The sequence below is a fragment of the Manduca sexta genome, unplaced genomic scaffold (assembly GCF_014839805.1).
Source record: "Manduca sexta isolate Smith_Timp_Sample1 unplaced genomic scaffold, JHU_Msex_v1.0 HiC_scaffold_2731, whole genome shotgun sequence".
Lineage (NCBI taxonomy): Eukaryota > Metazoa > Arthropoda > Insecta > Lepidoptera > Sphingidae > Manduca > Manduca sexta.
In genome coordinates, this window is record NW_023593725.1 from 1 (window position 1) to 20394 (window position 20394).

Below are 20394 nucleotides of genomic sequence, written 5' to 3' on the forward strand. Positions count from 1 at the left end.
CACCACGCTCACGATGCATGTGTAGCCCCACCGGCTGAACTCCAACTCCTTCTTATACCGCTCTCTGCGTCAAACACACACATCTCAACACTTATGATCATCAGTACACTTATGAAATTGATGGTAAACAGTCATGAATTGATATTGTCTGATAAAAGGGATAGACAAAGTACGAAAAAAAAAAAAAAAAAAAAAAAAAAAAAAAAAAAAAAAAAAAAAAAAAAAAAAAAAATCCAACAGTTTTTATTTGCCGCGAAGGCGAAATTGTATTACGATATAACTGCAGAGCTAGTCTCGAGATTGAATGGCAAACTAGGTAAACTGGAATTTCTGTCTGGAAAGTCTGGAATTTCTGCTCAATATGGCTTTAGGCTCCCCTACTATCATATCAAGGAATGGAAGGTTGGTTGCCTGGTTGCCCTAACATAAAATGTATATATGTGTGTGTGTGTGTGTGTGTAGAAACGCGGGTGTGTGTGTGTGTATATGTTAATATTTAAATACTCAATTGCAGAACTCGTTACCTATACAGTCTTATGAGGTCCGTGCACAAAACCCCTTCAGGATGTTCAGCAATTATTTTCCGAATCTCTGTTTTGAGATGCTCAAACTTACTACACTTCAGGCTGCTGTTGTTACCTGTAAGTGGTGCCAAGGTCTTAATTATTACCCCAACTTAAAACATTACAGAAAAAGTGATGAGGTTGCCCAAAAGCAACTCTAATTTACTATAAGTACATTTTTATTAACATTTCTATTAGCTAATTATTAGCTCATATAATATACCATTTATAATGTGACGTGAACCATGGGCATACGCATTTATTGCATAGGCTTTTCATTATGACTAGTTACTAAATCCATGATATATTGTGCCACAAACAAGATATTATTATACATAAATAAACAATAACTAATTCTCACTTGACAATGTTTGTCTTCCTGAATCAATGTCATCTTTTGAAAACTCATTTTCTTTATTAAATTTGTCACTGTCCAAACTATCTAACAAAGGTATTCGCTTTTTCAAGAAATTGTGTAAAGCGGTACTGGAGCCCATTGTGACTGTATTGTTTTCTATAATGTCTTCAACTTTCCTTTCTTTTCTTCTACTTTTGCTCAACTTTATGATGTTCGCAGTGCAATCCGCTTGTGAGTGTGGCAGCTGGGGTGTTAATGTCTAGAGACTTCTCCTCAGGCTTTGTTAAGTTGTCCATCTCTTCTACTTTTTCTTATTTACAAATGATTCAAATATAAGATTTGTCTTTGGTGGTTGTATTTTTGAATGAGGTACACTGCGTCTCTTTGCTTTACTGTAAAATAAATCAGGTTTTTTATATTGGCGGAAACAACAGAAGTGTTTAATAATTATTAAAAGATAGAAACAACGAGCCAAATAATCTCTGTTAATAATGCACTCCATGTTAAATATAGCAATATGTCACAACTACAAAAGTCATTAGACCATCATCGCAGTCATTAGAAATCTATAAACATTTGAGAATCACATTAACATTACAGTGCTCTGGAAGAACATATTGAATGAAAATATATATCAAATATTAATATTGTTACTTACTGTTTAGTTGTGCTAGACGCCTTCTGTTTCTGCACAAAGTTATCAATGTGTTTGAGTGTGTCCGTACTATTAGTGTTAGAGTTGGATTAGAGGGTGTTCCAGTGAACTGAAATATTTTCCATAATGTTATGCCAATACTAAAACCTGTCTCCTGATTTTAAGAGATTATCTTGATTGGGGATATCATATATAATTTGTATGTTATAAGATATCAAACATTGCAAACATGGTAAAATTCAACTATTCAAAGAATCACACTGCACTATTAGCTAGTCTCAGATCTAAATAAAAAAAAACATAACTATTCATTTAAATACTCCTTAGAGACTATAAAAACAATGAAGTAATATATTCTATCATAAAGCCTTACCAGAAAGCAATCACTGCACATCTCCTTGAGAAATGTGAGTGGATCTTTGTAACCAAACTTCCTCAATGGCACATGCCCTCCCATCATTTCACGGTAGTCGCCGGCAACAAAGAGCGCACATTTACCTCTGAAGGACTGGACACCACCAGAGATCGTAATGATGACTTCAACTGTCTTATCTCCTCCTCCATTTTATCTGTGCATTTAAATTAAAAGATAATTGTGATACCATGCAACTTTAATACCAACTTTACACAGTTTTATAAGCTACTTAAACATATATTTTTTTATTTATTATCATATTTAAAAATATTTAATTCTTTTAGTTTATTTAACCTTATTCTTGGTTTGACTGGAACTCCAGGATAGATAAGCTTATTATACTCTGATATATATATGACTTTATTGGAGTATATGATGGTTAAAGTAAAAAATATTCTCTAAATTAATGAAAAAATCTATCATACAAATTAAAATATCAGTTAATTATAAATTTTCTTCATGAGTCACTCTGTTATTGGTGAAAACTGTATGACAATTCATTTGGTATAGTTTGAGTTCATAATGTTCACACAGCCAAACACAACAGGGAACATTTATTTTGTAATATGTAAGGATACAGCCCCTTTAAAATATAAATATTTCTAATGCATAACTACCTCATAGACCATTTGCAGTAGATTAGCATAGTTTAAGCCTACAGTTATGTACATCATACATTTGGTACAGTCCTTTTTGTAAGATAAATATCTTTATTTTGTATTATTTTTTGTAAGTTAAATATTTTTTGTTCTATCATTATTTCATAAGTAAATAATACCTATTGAAATAAATTCCATAGTATTTGTCCTGCCAAAAAAAATATTTAATTATTGAGGTAGAATATCGGAAAGGTGCGCCATCACCTAATATTACGTTCTGCGTACCGAATCGCAAGTATAATTTATTTAAACTTGTTAAATTAACATGTGTTAATGTATTACCACTTCTTTTTTATCAATAAATTTGTCTGTATAGTTTAGGTATCATGAAAATACAAAAGCCGAAGGGTTTTCGATGATTCGCAATAATAGGCACACCAGAATTATTGTTTACACCCAATGACAGTACATATAGTTAGTTTACATATATTTGTTTTGAATAGTTATTCAAATCTACCGACATTATTACTTTGAAACATAACCTGTTCAATACATTTTTCTCAAGTTTTATGAACTAATACTGATTCACTATATAATCCAACATAAATAAAAGATTAACAAAAGAATTTCTAAATCTTACAAAATTAAGTTTTATGTTACAAATACCTAAAGGTAATCGTTATGTCGACCGCAGCACTAATTTTATTTAACTGACGAATCAAGCCCCACTGCCTATTACGGCTACAACTATAATAAGAAATGGGTCCTTTATTTACATAATTTAACACTTTTCTATCGAAACGGATCGAAACGAATTGTTTTTATAATGTTTAGAGCAAACTAGAGTTTAGAGCAAAGAGAATTATAATATATATGGTTTAGAGCAAATTAAAATTTTGCATCTGTAAACCAGAGACAAATTGAGTCTCGAAAGTCGGTGCAAAGAGAATTATAAGAAAAAATAATAATATGGAAACTCGATATCTATGTCAAATAAAATGTTCATCCAATAATCTTACTATTGTAATGTTATTATACATAATATTATATACCTAATAGCAGTTGGTAAATAAATATTATATACATGTATGGGTAGTAAAATTGTAACATATTATAACAAAAATTTAAGTAACCAGATGAAAGTGGAAAGTTTACTATAAATCGTGTGAATTTATGCACAAAGTTGTTATTTTGTTCATTTTTACGGTAAATACCTACCGATTTTAATTGTATCTTTGTTGAATGTTTCAAAACATGACATTTCTTGAACAAAATTGACGTTTGACAGATGTGACACTAGATTTTGTTATGGCGTGCGCGATTTTCTATCGAACTCGAATTACGTAAGGTTAATTGTAAATTTCATTTAGTGCGCAATGTCTTTTCTATTCAATCGCACCGTGAGTTCAGGCCGCAGCCTAGGGCGCATCGTATTTAACAATGCCAAAGCCCCTCTGGTTCAACGCGTTGCAACGAAGACCGACCAAGCAACTCCAGCTGTAGAGACCCGACCTACTGTTGCTAAATTAGACCCTTTGCAAAAATCGCAGCTGATAGATTTCGGCAAGTATGTGGCGGAATGTTTGCCCAAATATGTTCAGAAAGTTCAGATCACCGCTGGAAACGAATTGGAGGTTCTCATTCCGTCTGAAGCAGTAATTCCAGTGTTACAGTTCTTAAAGACCATCACAACGCGCAGTTCGCGAACCTGGTAGATATCGCAGGCATGGACGTGCCGAGCCGGCCCAACAGGTTCGAGATCATCTACAACTTGTTGTCGCTGCGATACAACGCTCGCATCAGGGTAAAGACGTACACGGATGAGCTGACGCCAGTGGACTCCGCGTGCGAGGTGTTCAAGGCCGCTAACTGGTACGAGCGAGAGATCTGGGACATGTTTGGAGTGTTCTTTGCAAACCATCCTGATCTGAGGAGAATCTTAACTGATTATGGTTTTGAAGGCCATCCATTCAGGAAGGACTTCCCACTGAGTGGTTATGTAGAGGTCAGATATGACGATGAGCAGAAACGAGTGGTGGTGGAGCCACTGGAGTTGGCTCAGGAGTTCAGACGGTTTGAGCTCAGTGCCCCATGGGAACAGTTCCCCAACTTCCGCAGCAACCCTGCTGCTGAGGAAGTCGTAAACCCTGGCGAGGACAAACCTAAGCAAGAGTAAATACTTTTGTGGTGTAGTATAATGATTAAATAAATAGGTGAATCACTGATTTCTTGGTTTATTTATGTAAAAAGTAATGAAGCATTTATAAAACAAACTTCAATAACATACTTTGCTGTAAGATGATATTGATTAATTGATAAATATCTAAAATTATTGTATAACGCACTTATTTCATTAAAAAGTGTATGAAACAGTAGATAGGAAATGTACAGAGAATTAAGAAGCTGAGCTAATTGTATCTGCCAGTTTTTAAGGTCTCCTTAGAAGTTCAACTTACAAAATAACTGATTTAATATTGGGACAGTGTTATTGGTTCAATGTGTGATCCCTACATAGCCCTACATTGTCATGTGAATATAATTAAGCATGCTGTAGTCTGTTAGAAAGGTTGAAGAAACAATATTGTGTTACATGTATTGAAAATATTGTTATCTGAAAGAGCACATATTCTCTAATACTGTATCTCATACAATGTTTGCAAATTAATAACAGATTATATAAAAAAAACTGTAGATCCAATAAATGCAAAAATATATTTTTATTTTATTTGATAATATAAACACTATAGACATTTTATGTTCCGATTTAAAGGATGTAATTTAATGCTCTTAGATTTATGTAGCAAAACACCTAATGATAACATTTGAGATAACCTAAAGAAGCCAGAAGATATATTATGTTTAACAACTACCAGCACAGAGCATTAAAAAACCAGTTATACATATATTGTACAACATGGTAAATGGGAACACTAACATGGTTGTTAAAATTATTGTGAATTCTCTCCAATAATACCTTTAAAATAATAATTAAGTATTCAGTCTACATTCTCTGTACTATCAAGTCATGAAAACAAAGATTATATTTTCAGATAAGTCTTGGTTTGTAAAAGAAACCAAAGTTACTTAATTATAGTTAAAAATATAGATGGAGTACTATGAATAAACCTACAAATATTAAACTGCAGGAATCAACTGCTTTATATGCAATGGTAATGTTTATTAAAAGTCGCAGCTTAGTACAATAATTTAGTTATTTTCCTATACTATACATACCTTAAAGGGACACATATTTTCAATAAAACCATCATACAAGCAAAATAATATAAACTTACAATAACCCATTTTATTGCAATCCATGTTACATACAATAAATGTATGCAATATGGGTAAACAGCACACTACCGGCGATAGCGTGTAATAAACGAAGTGGAACCACAGTTGGAAGATGTTGTTGTGGAAATGGCAGCGGAAGCCCCGCTTGTACGAGTACTCCCACTCGCGGTTCACGATCTTGAATGCAATGTCCTCGTATGGAGGGCCTGCGGTGGAACCCGCCAGCACCCGCCAAAGTCTGGGTTGTCTGGACATGGTTTCTGTAAAGAAATTACAATTGTTCAGGTTACTGATATTAAAATCAATTGATTAGAGAAAACTAAGTATGTGAATGTTGAGCATTAATATACTTTGAACTATTCTTTAGTAGTATACAAGTAGCTATCGCAAATTTCATTCGTCTAATTATTCATTATTTAAAAACTATATTCTTTAATAAAAAAAGTTAATAATTTGTGCCTTTCATCAATTCTTCTGTAAAAAATATCCAGAATGATCCTAGCAAGCACACATGCAGGTCATTCCAAAATATTATTATGCTTAATTGATTACATGAGACATCAAATTCTATATTAAAGAAGGTCAAATAGATCCCTTACTAGTGAAAACTCTGGAGTAGCATTCTTGTCTATAAGGTCCGGGTAGAATATGTTGAACTTGTAGCCCTGCACGATCTTCGGCGGCGGGTTGTCCATGTCGTAGTGGGTCTGGTTGTACTTGTTCCACTCGAATCCAGTATGTACTCTGTAAAAGTTTTATACTGAATTGTAGTATAAGCGCGACATACACACATGTTGGGTTTAACACTTGGTATACCCTATTTAAATGTGAGAGTGGTTTACCTGTTGAAGTATCTGGGTTTCCTTGGTCGGTACTTGTCGGCCCACAGACAGGGCTGGTCGGGCAGCACGTGCTCGACGCTGAACTGCGCCTCCTCGGCCGACGAGCCCATCGCACGACGCGCCTCGCGCTCCAACGCGTCGCCCGACCGCGCAGCGCCCGCCTGCACACACACATACACTCTCAATTTATCAAATTGCTCATGTCGTCATTTCATGTCAAACTGATGGATGTTTGAAGTATAAACTCATGTTAATTAAACTTCAGATATTGGTCGCAAGTTTATTGGTTTATGTTTTTAAATCAGAAATGAGGTGAATGAATAGATGGGATATTTGATGCTAAATGACAATCAAAGGAATTGTGAGTTACCAAGTTTTAAGAAAAACGGCAAAAGAAATAGGAAAGTGTATCTGCAAGATGGGAATGCATGTTGGTTTTGTGTGTAATGATCATTGTAGTGACAAAGACTTATGTATGGTAGTAGACAGCAGTGTGGGGCAGTTACGTTGTCGGGCGTGTGCGCGGCCTTGTGTTGCGCGGCGTGCAGCGCGGCGCGCAGGAAGTGCACGCGCTGCGCGTCCTCGCGCGGCTCCAGCAGCAGCGTGCCGGGCTCCAGCGCGCCCGCGCCCAGCAGCGCCGGCGAGTAGCGCCCCGAGCGGTACAGCGCCACGCACGCCTCCTCCGCCGCCTCCGCGCCTGCCGCCTCCTCCGCCTCCGCCGCCGTCTCTGCCGACTGCTCTGCGTGGCGAGAGCTCGACGATTCCGAAAGAGGTTCGGGCGGCTCGCTTTGCTGGGCAGTATCCACTGACTGACCACTGGAAGTCACAAAAAAAATATTATAATAGTCACATCTCATCACTTTTTTCTAGTAACTAGTAAATGGCTCACACATTGCATTACGCAATACGAAAAACCAACATTCAATACATATGGATGCAATATTTATATTTAGTTAATATATTCTAAATACTGATGAAATATTGTCGTGAAATCCTTAATTGTGTACTCACTTATAAAGATTTTGAAACCCATTACTTTCATAAATCTTAAACAATCCATGCAAGAGCGCAAGTAATGATAATACGAAATAGTAATGACCTGGTGTCGGGGCGCTGGTCGTCGGACAGGGGGTGCGCGGGCTGCGCGGGGTGCACGCCCTGCTCCTGCTTGAGCATGTGCAGCTTGCGGCGCAGGTTGCGCTGGTGGCGGTCGCGCAGGCGCGCGCGGGCCATGTGCGCTGTAACAAACATCTACTGTGTATACTGCTCACACGGAGGACACTTGTGTTGCGACTCCAACACACATACTAAATAATATGTGTTATACATTCTGTTTCAAGCGGCGATAGCCTAGCTGGGTGTGGAACGGACTGCCAAGACGAATGTCCGCAGGTTCAAATCCCAAGGGCACACACCTCTGACTTTTCTAAAATCATGTGTGTATTCTTTGTGAATTTATCGTTCGCTTCAACGGTGAAGGAAAACATCGTGAGGAAACCTGCACATCTGAGAAGTTCTCTATAGGAATTTCGAAGGTGTGTGAAGTCTACCAATGCGCACTAGGACAGCATGGTGGACTAAGGCCTAATCCCTCTCAGTAGTAGAGGAGGCCAGTATTCAGCAGTGGGCAAGTATATAATACAGGGCTGATATTATTATACATTCTTTTAACATTGTAGTCAATCCTTAGTGTAAATATCACCAGTTGTGGTGTATCATTATGCAAAAGACTTATTTGCCCGGTTAGTTAGTTGGCTGCCTCGGTGACTTTGTTGCATTACGGTACAACTGCAGTGGTACAGTGCTGAGGTCGGGTTTGATCCCTGGGTCGGGCAAGTGATATTGAGTTTTTCAACTCAGTATCAGTCCAGAGTCTGGAATAAGAGTCCGATATGGCGATAGGCTTGCTCCCTATCACATCATGGGACGAAATACTCACGACGGAGTGTGGGTTCACTAATGTCACCTTTACCTACCCTCCCCCTTTGGAGATAAAAGGCTTGAGTATGTGTGTATTTAGTTATATAGTAACACTGTTAATATTAGTATACAAAAACTAGCAGTAAAACATACACTAACCTTTTAGCTGACTGAGCAAACTCTCCCAGTAGCCGATGTCGACGCCGTCTCTCTTCCCGCTAATCTTTTGTTCAATCTGAGTTTGTAAAGCTTCCAGTTGACTGCCTGTTTTTCCTTTGAAAATCTGTGCAAACAAAAAAATTATCAATATATAATCACATATTTTGTTTTATTGTACTTGGTATATTTATTTATTTATTTATTTTGAGAGTTTACAACAGAGAGAACACACATTACATTATTTCACATATAGCAGTATAACGGTAGAAGATAACTGTGTTTCTCTACTTACAGTAAACTACAGCATGCATCATAACTTACATGGTATTATTAATTTTGAATTTAAAAGATTATTATTATTATTGTTTTTTTTTTTCAAATTAATATTATTTCTTAAATTAATATTAATTTGCATCGTTATTTTTGAAGTGATCCAGCAATAGACTGTTGAATGTAGGCATGGTATTGCTAAAGATATCTATGTCTTCCGAAACAGTTGCTATGTCATTATATTTAGTGATGAGTCTGACTAGTGGCGAATGTTTTCCTAAGTTGGTTCGATAGCGAGGAGGTTTGAGTATTGGGCAAGGGTAACGGGGAATTCTGCGGGGACGTTAATATTTATCTTATTAAGCAGGTCGGGGCAGTTGATGTGGCTATTGAGGAGCTTATAAAGGAATTTTAGGTCTGCGATAGTACGACGAGTTTCTAAAGTGACTAACCCGAAGTGTTCAAGACATTTTGTGTATGATCTGACTGACCTTGCGATGTTTAATTGAAAAGATAGGCGTTGAACGAGTCTTTTTTGTACTCTCTCTATTCTGGTAGTATAGATTTGGTAAGTCGGGTTCCAAACGGCGCTGCAATATTCAAGCCTGCTCCGTACAAAACTGTTAAACAATATCATGATGGTATTTGGGTATTTAAATTCCTTTGAACATCGCAGTATAAAACCTAGCGAATGATATGCAGCCGCCACTATCGCATTATAATGGTCTGTGAAACGTAATTCACTGTCTAGTTGAATACCCAAGTCTCGAATGGTGGTTATTTCAGTGAGGCAATTTCCCTGAATGTTGTAGGTGCTTTGAATTATTTTCCGCTTTCGGGTAAATTTAATATGGTGGCATTTATCACAATTTAAAACCATTTGGTTTTCTGTACACCATTGGCTCAGGTTATCTATATCTTTTTGTAAAAGTTGAGTATCTGATTCAGTACGTATCGTGCGTATGAACTTTAAGTCATCAGCAAACAAATAAGGCTTGGAATATTTAAATATACTAGATATATCATTTATAAATACGTTAAACAATAGGGGTCCCAGTATTGAGCCTTGTGGTACACCAGATGTAGCTAGAAAGGGTTCGGATTCATCTCCATTTACTACAACTGCAGCTGATCTATTGTCCAAATATGAATGACACCAGTTTAATGTAGCGTCAGGTAAACCCAACAACTGTAATTTGTACAATAATAATCGGTGATTGACCTTGTCAAAGGCCTTTGAGAAGTCGGTATATATTGCGTCTACTTGCAATCCCTCATCAACCGCAGTTGTTAGATCAGAGATGTAAGTTACTAGATTAGTGGTTGTTGATTTTTTTGTGACAAACCCGTGTTGGTTCTTAGAAAAAATATTTATGAAATCATGGTATAGTATCGCGTACACCAGTGATTCAAAGGCCTTTGACATAGTTGAAAGAATCGATATTGGACGATAGTTAGAAACTATTTCCCGTTTACCACTTTTAAAAATTGGCACAATTCTAGCTTTTTTCCAGATGTCCGGAAATACTCCCGAACTGAGTGATGTATTGTAGATTAAAGTTAGGGGTAGAGATATGGAATCGGCGCAGCGTTTAAGAAAGTGAGGTGGTATGTCGTCAGGGCCAGTACCTTTCGTGATGTCTAGCTGTGAAAGTCTCTTGTGCACAGACTCCCGAGATATTAATAAGTTATTACCGTCCAAAGTACCAACAGTAAAATCAGTAGCCTTACGGAGGTAGTTATCGCTATCAGAAGATTCATATACTGAAGAAAACTGTTTAGCAAATAGATCGGAGATTTCCTTACTATTAAAAGCTTCCTCATCATCAAGGGTCATCATAGATGGATAGGTAGTGTCATTTTTCCTGAGGTTCTTTATATGCGTCCAGAAGTACTTCGGGTGTCTTTTATTGCTTGCTCAATTCTGTCTATATAATCTTTATAGCATGACCGTATAAGCTTGTCACAGTCTTTTCTTGCATAGTTAAAATCAATAATATCTAACGGATTTTGTATTTCTTTATCTTGGTATGTAGCTTATGTTTATGTCTTAATAATTTGATCAATTTAAATGAGTACCAAGGGGGGTATTTGTTCCGATAGTGAATAGTTTGGGGGACGTGCTTCATAATAATGTTTCTAACTATTGTGTAAAATTTATCAACCATTGCATTGACGTCGATACACCCATTGAACTCATTAGTCCAGTTAATATGATCCAGAGACTCCGAAATAACATTGTAGTCAGCCTTATAGTAATTATATTTTTTTGTTGCTTTAGCTTTAAGTTTACTCGTAATTTCTAGCTTAAGTGTAATTTCAATTGGTGGGTGATAGTTATCAACTTCTCTTATAGGATGTAAGCTTCTGTTAACCCTTATTTGGTCGAGATTGGACAAGACTAAGTCCAAAATTTTATCGTTATTATTTTTTATGTGGTTAAATTGATGTAAGTTGTTAAATGCCATGAAGTCGGCTAAAAGATCGATAACGTGGCTATTGCCACTGCTTGATGTTATTGTAAAACCATGTGTACCACTTGGTGCCCACGTGATACCACTCAAGTTAAAGTCCCCAACTATAAATGTATAATTGCTATCGTTGTGACCAACTTTATTACAGTTTTCTAGGTAATGTTCAAGAGTTTCTTTTCGTACTGGTGGAGGTAAATAGACGGCACCTAGTTTAAGTGTCTTGCACTTACTGTTTGAAGAAGTTTCAATAATAACCCATAAATCTTCGCAATCACTTTTCCAATCGAACATACAGCGTGATTTTAGTTTATTAGTTACTGCCACCAAGACCCCACCGCCTATCTTTTTGTGATTATTTAATGAGGAAGTTTCGCGGTCCCTCCTGTATACAGTATAACTGGTACCATCGAAAATTTCAGAGTCATATATATCGCCACACAGCCAAGTTTCGGTTAAGACATAAATATCATACTCTCTGTTGTGTAATTGTTGACGCAAGTCTGCTAGATTACTACGAAGACCTCTAGTATTTTGATAATAACATTTTAGACTGTTGAATTTTATAATAATAATGCAATATGACATACAATAAATTATATAAAAAGAAAAGAAAAAAAGAAAACAAAACTAATACAGAAGACAAGATTAGGTTAAGGTTTTAGCTTATCAATATTATTAATAAGTATAGCCTCAGATAGTTCATCTTTTTCATAAATATTCTGCCGGTGCGAACCCATGTAAATTTATACCCCAACTCTTTTGATCGGATGCGAGCTGCAGCATGTATGGCTTTGTTCTCCATGGAGAGGTGTTCGACGACATAAATAGGTACTGGATTATCGGCTCCTATACCTAGATGGCTCGAACTCAATTTGTCCTTGGGGTTTGTTTTATTAAACTTTATTGAAGCAGCAAGGAAGGAATCACGAGTTCGTGGGCTATTGAACTTTATAAGTATAGACCTCGGTCTATTACTCTTTGTGTCTCTTTTTGCTACTCTAGTGCAGTGTAGTATTTCTGAGTCTTTAACATCGCAGTGTATGACTCTGCTGAGTTGCAGTACTGTGTTTACTAAGTTCTCGGATCTATGTTCCGGTACACACTGCAATTCAATATTATTGGAGCGAGCGTGTTGCTCCATTAGGTTCATGCGCCTTGAAATATCTGAGATAGACGTTTTTAACATATTGTTTTCTTTCTCTATTTCAAGAATTTTAGTAGTCTTCTCCTTTATATCGGTTTTCATTTCTTCGTACATATCGTTAAAGAAAGAGAGGGATTGCTGAAAACTAGTGACAATATCGTTAATTTTACTAAGCTGTTCTGACACTGAATTTTTCATTGATTCCTGGAATGCCTGAGCTATCTCCTTTCTAATCATTTCTCTAAGAGTATTAATCGTTAGATCGGTCAGTGCTACGTCGCTTTTTCTTCAGGTGACCTATTGTGTTGGTATCGTTTATTACGTAAAGTAACATTAGCATTCCCAGTTGAATTTAAGTTTTCCAAATCGGGGGGGACTGCTTGAGTTACTCAGCCGCACTGGTGTGTTCGTATTGTCGACTTTTGGTTGTTTGATTAGGCACGCAGGGCATCTCCAGCTTCTCTTATTATCAAAAGGCATTGTCCTGAACCTTTTATCCGGTATATTGGCACAGATAGTATCGTACCAAAGATGGCAAGTTAAGCATTGCAATCCATCTTTAATTTTAAAAGAATTTTTGCATCCCGCGCAATTCTGCATATTTGTTTAATAAATGATGTTAAAATAATAAATAATAATGGTATAAGTGAAGGTATTAAGTATTTTGCGATGTCAACTGCGAAGACGAATTGTACAATGTTCTTAATACTTTGCGTGAATGGATGGATAATTTCGATGCCCGGAGAGCGCCCTTTGACAGCTCTGCTATAGAGCGCACGGTCCACAAAACACGGGTCGATGGTTCAAATCCGCACACAACCAATCGGTCCTCAATCTCTGCAATTTGATTTAATTTGCAGTTCTTGATTCGAAATTAAATAAAATGTTTGTGGAAACGATGAGACTCACAGAAATCCGCTGTCACGCTCTAGATCCTCCCAGTGGGTGGAGTCCAACCATAAAGACACCGCACGATGAAAAGAGAATCGCAAATTCGAGTGTAGGCCAATTAGAATTAATAAAAAAATAAAAATTGAACTAAGCAGCGACACAGCTTGACACACGTCCGCCGCTCTTGCGTGCTTTAACTGAACTGACTTATAACTGACAATACCTGACCAAATATTATGTAGTGTAGACCAACGAGAAAAGTTCATAGCTCCACTAATAGTTGTTACAAAAGCAGGTGCACATCGGACGCGTCACGTCGAAAAGAGCCACTATCATGTTTATTTACTGTTGTATGTGTATCTCATTCTTTTGGTTACAATATATCCTCCACCCTGACGCCTCAAAATGATATTTTGCGTTGTGCGATAGTGTGGTACCTGGGCGACGTCGTCCGCGACAGCTTGGTGTACGCCGTCGCGGCGGGCGGCGGGCGCGGCCACGCGGCGCAGCTTGTTCACCTCGTCCGACACGATCGTGCCGACGTCCTCCCAGTACGACTGGTTCTCGCTGCTCTCTAGTTCTTTGTACACCTGCACCAAAATACACAAAGTTTGTCAACATAGCATTCATGATACACATATTTAGTGTGTTGCATTTCTTGGGAATATTCAAATCAATACATTTCAATTGGTCCTACCTTAATATCCTCGAGGAGATCTTCGAGATCCTGCATCTGTAATCCATTGAGATATGTGTACGGCTCGTGCATCTCCAGCGCGTCCACGCATTCTTCGGAACTTACATACCATGCCAGCAAGTCAATCGGTTTGGCTATGGACAAAAAGTATAACTATTTATAAATATTTTGAAACAAAGACCTGAAATAATTACTAAGATATTATTGTTCCAACCACAAAAAGGGACATAAATGGAAATGGCTGAAGATGCCATACCTCTTCCATCTCGGATACGTATCGCAGAGCGCAGGCGCGCCTGTTTTAAGTGGAAGGCGTCCTCGTGTCGCGCCCATGAGGAGAACTGCGCAGCCTCGCGCACGCGCCGCCGCCGACGCCTCCGCCTCCCGCCGCGCTCCGCCTCGCGCTCAAGACGGCGCTGCTTCACCTACACAACAAAAATATGTTTGGAAGTGTTAGGAGAAAGGATGTTAATTTACAATAGGCTCTATGGCCATATTATAGTATACAAATTTAATTTTTTTGGGTTCTGCTTGATTTTGTAGGCAGTTTATGTATGTTAAAAAGTTTATATTTTTACTTTCTTGTTAGTAAAATGAATCCCAACAGAACCAATACAAAAAGAATCATCAGAATACAACTTGGTTTTATGGAGTTCTCGTGAGTACTTTCAGATGTTAAAGAATTATACTATTGATATTTAAATGGTTCCAATCATTAACTAAACAAAATCTAAAACAGACTATTCAAAATTAGTAAAAAATACACATAGATGAACATGAATCAAAGGATTTGCACAATATAGAAAATACTACTTGTGTGAATCGCACTTCTGAGGGCTTGTAACCGAGGCTTGCATTAGTCCCCTTACCCCATAACACCGGCAACACTATCGCACAAAAAAAAGTGGTGAGACATGTCTTTGTGAATAAAATGACATATACATGTAAGTGTATATGTTTGTATGTACACTTTTAAAAGCTGAAACATTCATAGTAATTTATCATACCTCCAAATTACCCCATCCAAATTTAAGTATTAACTAGTAATAACATGCTTAATAATGTATAATACCTTTTCAAGTTCAATTTTGTTTTCTAACTGTTTTTGCCTGTTCAAAGCTTCCAGTTCATTCCGGGATACATTTTTTACTCCTTCTTTGGCTAGTTTCTTAGTCCATACAAAGGTGTTGGTGAGTGCAGAGTCTCCAAATGGATTGTCCTGGTTGGTGTAGCACTGGTACTCTGTGTCCCATCCCATGCGCTCTCGTCTCTTGCGCTTTTCTCCTGTTTCTCACGTAGCCTACTGAGCTCTGGAACCAAAATATTTGTATAACTATTATTGTGGTTCACACAGACAGTTAAATTATTGTCTCACTATATGTGACAAAGAACACCTGCTGACTGACTAAATTGTTTTTGATTTTATACACAAAAAATGTATGTTACATACTGTTATGCAATACTATGTACTTTGTTTTAAACCAAACTACAACAAGGACCTTACAACTCACCTCTTCTCCTCTGGAGTCTCATTAGCCTTGAGAGCTTCCTTCTGCTTTCTTTTCTCCTCTTTCAGACGGAGCCTCTCAGCCTCCAGCCGCTGCAATAGCTTCAACTCTTCCTCGTCGCTGTCAGTGGAGCTGCTGCTACTGCTCGAGGAAGAGTGACGCGTCTTCTTCTTTTTCTTCTTTTGGTCCTTACTTTTCGACCTGTGCCTTGATTTTGATCTATGGCTTGGTTTCGAAGAATGTGTTTTGGTAGATGGGGATCTGTCACTTCTATTGCTGCTCCGTGCTCGGCGATCCTTATGTCGGTCCAGAGAGGCGCTTTTGGATCGCTGCTCACGTCTCACGTCCATCCTTGAAGACCTACAAGTTTTCTGAGACAGTATTTACTTTGTATTATACTTTGTCCTATAAATTACTTAGATATCGATGAGTATTTACATGATTTGTTGAGACTTGGTTAATATCGAATACTAGTAAACATCACCACTCGCCAGTTGCAATGGAATCTGGCGTAGATTAAAATATATGACGCATCACTTGTAAAATATTGTGTATTTGTATAAATAAAGTATAAATTCAAATTAAAAATAACTAATAGGTAACCGTAAGACGAAATAAATGATATAATTGATTATACACTGCACACACAGCTTGCTTTCCAAATCAAAATCCAAATGTCAAATTTCTTAATTGTCAAATGTAAACAGATTATAAAATCTTGCAACAGAGGTTACAAGCATTCGACGTGGAAAGATAACAACTTTTTATATGAGAATCATAGAGTAAGTAATATACTACGTAAGAATGAGTATAGGGCCTATTATAATTCTATAGGCCTATGCCTATTTATTGAAAATTTTGTCCTATTCCAAGGGGTAACTTGGAATAGGGCAAAATTTACAATAACAACACATATTTTTGTATACTATAAACATAAATAGATTACGTATGTATAGAAAGCTATTTTGTGTTTTTGGGTCTCTAAGTTGAAACCATAGAGTAAGTAATATACTACAGTCATTTCTGACCACCAATCATTTTCTCAAATAATATATGAATGTGATGGCGAACAAGTAAACGATTGTTTTGAAATGCACTATGTAAGCACTATTTCTACGTCGATAAAGTACTTCAAGGACGAGGTAGAAGATATTAATTATTTTTACACTATGTATCTCCTACAATGTATAAGAAATGAAATAATTACATATAACGAATTTTTTTACGCATAACCACCGAAATATCCACTTTATATTAGTACATACATAGGCAAAGCACCTATCATTCATAGATGGCGTAGCCATCTGACATAAATTTTTTTGATACATATAGGCAATGTAGTGTAGCTTCTCTAGGTAATCTCTGTGGGCAATGGGCATTGGCGAGCTGTCAAAAAGTAGTTCCTGTCAAATCTAAAAACATTTATGTTGATGATTGCTAAAGTGAACGTGAATATTAAAATAATTATAATATAATTATAACTGGAGCATATAATAATTTACTTCTAACGGTAAAATGGTTTATTGTGCTACGTATAATTCATGCAAAAATATTTAAATTTTGTATATTATATCTGACTAAAGTGAATTAGTGTTGTAAAATTAACTTTCGAAAATGTCCTTCCTGCGCGGCTCGGAGAACTATGTGTGGTGCACGACGAGCGTGCTCGGGAAGGGCGCGACGGGCGCGGTGTTCCAGGGCGTCAACAAGAACAACGGCGAGCCGGTGGCGGTGAAGACCTTCAACCAGCTGAGTCACATGCGGCCGCACGACGTGCAAATGCGCGAGTTCGAGGTGCTGAAGAAGGTAAAGCACGAAAACATCGTGAAGCTGCTCGCCATCGAGGAGGAGCAGGAGGGCCGCGGCAAGGTCATCGTCATGGAGCTTTGCACCGGCGGCAGTCTCTTCAACATCCTCGACGATCCGGAGAACACGTACGGCCTCCAGGAGGAGTTTCTACTGGTTTTGGAACACCTCACGCTGGTATGAAGCACTTGCGTGATAATAATTTGGTGCACAGAGATTTAAAGCCTGGTAACATTATGAAATATATAAATGAAGATGGCACCACTACATACAAGCTGACAGACTTTGGCGCTGCGAGGGAATTACAGGAGGAGGAGCAGTTTGTATCGCTGTATGGCACTGAGGAGTACCTACACCCTGATATGTATGAGAGGGCAGTGTTAAGAAAACCGGTGGGCAAGAGTTTTGGGGCCACTGTTGACCTTTGGTCGATTGGAGTGACATTGTATCATGTTGCAACTGGACAGTTGCCCTTCAGACCATATGGAGGTAGGAGGAACAAGGAGACCATGTTCTACATCACCACAAAGAAAGCCTCAGGTGTCATATCTGTAAGTGCTTTTTGTTCTCACTTCACTCAACACAAAATGAAATCATCAAAATCCTAGTTGATTGTGAAGAGTTTCCCTCTGCTTCTTTAAAGCTATCCAGAGGATAAGGTCCTGTATGCACCAAAAGGCCTTACGCGTTTTGGTTGGTATGCTGGTATATGGGATTCAAGGATGTTGTTCAATGTTTGCTCAATTATGCTATACTCTCCTAGAAAGGATAGTTCAGTTTAAAGCATAACTTCAATATAGATTTGAAGACATTTATTATTTATTATACAGGGCACACAAACAACAGAGAATGGTCCTATAGACTGGGCTAGAGACCTGCCCTCCCACTGCCAGCTGAGTGTGGGGCTCCGTAAAGTTGGTCACACCCCTCCTGGGGGTTGCTGGAGGTGGACCCACACAGGATATGGAGCTTCGACAGGTTCTTCTCTGAGGTGCAGGTTGTGACTTCCACTAAACCAATGCACATATTCCATGTGAACAAAGCAACCAGTATAAAGGTGAGTCATTTTGTAATAGGGTATTTGACTATGTTTGATTTTGTTATATGTAACAGCAATTAGTACAAAAAAGAAAACAGCATTAAAATCCGATAAGAAATGACGCAATAATTCAAATTTTAAATATTGCTATGTGTAGGAATGGGCGTGAAGTGGGGATATCACTGCATCTCTTTCTTTCAGGCTCATCTTAATGCCCGCTAACGTCACATACTACTTTTTCGTCTCTTTCCCTTTTTTTAACACTCACCCCTACTAACAATTTCAATGGCTTATAACTTTGAGTTCTCAACAGATTTCAATGATTTCTTTAATTTTAGAATTTATATAAAATTTATAACATATTTTATAAAAGTTATAGATAAAAATAAGTCAAATACCTGATTGGTAATAATTGATTCGTTGTTAATATATACAAGCTTAAAGAAATAAATGTTTTATGGTGGTAGAAAGTACAATTTGCTGGAATAAGTGGATATATGAAACACATCACTGTTGTTACATCTGGGTGTGCAAGGGAGATAGTGAGTCATTAAAAGGCTAGTGTTGCAATATTTAATTTTAATAACATTTGGATGCTATTTTTATGATAAAATTAGAAAACGTGATAGGTACATTTTGCCTCTGTTTGATATTTTTAGTTTTAAAAGTACAAATAACAATAGACCTATATCTCTTAAGACATAAACAGAGAATCAACTATGCTCTAGTTCTCTTTTATGCAGAATTTAGCCAAAAGGTAAGTATTATTTACAGTTAATCAGTATTGTGTAAGCATTGTCATGTTCCGTTCGAAGGACCTCGAAACTATACATATATAATTACTGCGTTTCACGCAACATATCATATAATACTCTAGAAGCGCAATGCAATGCTATAACATACTACTTTGTAGTTTAAAGAGCTGGTTGGTGTTTTATTATTCACGAGTAAGATCAGGCGAGTGACTTTCTTGTCTCATTACTCAGTAGTATACAGCCTTTCCACTGTACAGTTGGCGGAGATTATATCTTTCATAAGGCATGCGGTGAAATAGTATACAAAGGTATCGATATCGAAGTTTGTTATGAAGTTAACGCAGTCATGCCTGGAATCCGGAGGCACGCCATTTCAATAATACTTGTTGTAATTATAGACGGTGGTTGCACAAGACCTTGTTACGGCTTGAGTCGCGACCTAGTTTCGTTTAGGAAAACAATACACCGCCGAGCGCCGCCGCGCCGGCTCGTGTACTACTCTTTATTAGCGAATTTGTGGAATTGCTTTGCGTTTCATCGACGTGTCATTATTCTGTAACTACCTTGGCGTAGTTGTATTGTGTATGCGACACTGCTGAGGTCTCCGGTTTGATGTCGGGTCGGCTATAGTGATATTGGGTTTTATACTCGACACCAGTACTGAATCTATAGCGAATGTGGCTCATTCTCATGTATTTGAATTACACTGTTCATATCTACATTTATGTACCTTACTCTATATGCAACAAGGCGTCATAGCTGACGGGACAGTGGAGACAAGCATAGAACAGTTTATATTAGTAAAGCGGTAAATGTGGTGCCTTTCTTCTCGTTAGCCGGCCGCCCCGCGTGTTGTGGGGCGCCGCACGCAACACTTTCTCGAGGATTGCATGTAGCTGTCGAGTTATCGGCTTCATGTTGCGGCGGTTTATTTGTTTTTATGGGTTGTCAGAGACCTTCCCGGTTGGCATCAAATCGGGAAGTTACGATTTTCATTCTGTATGA

At 37.6% G+C, this 20394-nt stretch overlaps 4 protein-coding genes and 1 long non-coding RNA gene across 5 annotated transcripts; 2 read left to right on the top strand and 3 right to left on the bottom strand.

Moving 5' to 3' along the window:
• Positions 1–6: 6 nt before the first annotated feature.
• LOC119192395 lies at positions 7–1100 on the bottom strand (the record flags this gene model as incomplete). Its single annotated transcript, XM_037446208.1, has 3 exons — positions 925–1100; positions 525–639; positions 7–64 (listed from the first exon to the last, which is right to left on the bottom strand). Coding segments are annotated over exons 1-3 (309 nt in total), but the record flags the coding sequence as incomplete, so codon positions are not given.
• A 135-nt stretch (positions 1101–1235) lies between these two features.
• LOC119192397 lies at positions 1236–3504 on the bottom strand. The gene is made up of 4 exons (XR_005113636.1): positions 3257–3504; positions 1950–2145; positions 1580–1685; positions 1236–1313 (listed from the first exon to the last, which is right to left on the bottom strand). It is a non-coding gene; the product is annotated as an uncharacterized LOC119192397 (long non-coding RNA).
• Positions 3505–3865: 361 nt separating this feature from the next.
• On the top strand, positions 3866–5304 carry LOC115452794 (NADH dehydrogenase [ubiquinone] iron-sulfur protein 3, mitochondrial). Its single transcript, XM_030181396.2, is given in 2 exon segments — positions 3866–4264; positions 4267–5304. Coding segments are annotated over 2 exon segments (798 nt in total). The 5' UTR covers positions 3866–3966; the 3' UTR covers positions 4767–5304.
• Positions 5305–5704: 400 nt separating this feature from the next.
• LOC119192394 (cactin-like) lies at positions 5705–15553 on the bottom strand. The gene is given in 12 exon segments (XM_037446207.1): positions 5705–5716; positions 5954–6112; positions 6115–6144; positions 6484–6628; positions 6727–6887; positions 7233–7542; positions 7826–7964; positions 8806–8929; positions 14022–14174; positions 14282–14415; positions 14538–14706; positions 15354–15553. Coding segments are annotated over 12 exon segments (1722 nt in total). The 5' UTR covers positions 15540–15553.
• Positions 15554–17365: 1812 nt separating this feature from the next.
• LOC119192393 (serine/threonine-protein kinase TBK1-like) lies at positions 17366–18737 on the top strand. The gene is given in 5 exon segments (XM_037446206.1): positions 17366–17764; positions 17767–18146; positions 18426–18506; positions 18508–18527; positions 18529–18737. Coding segments are annotated over 5 exon segments (1029 nt in total). The 5' UTR covers positions 17366–17403; the 3' UTR covers positions 18716–18737.
• The last annotated feature ends 1657 nt before the right edge of the window (positions 18738–20394 follow it).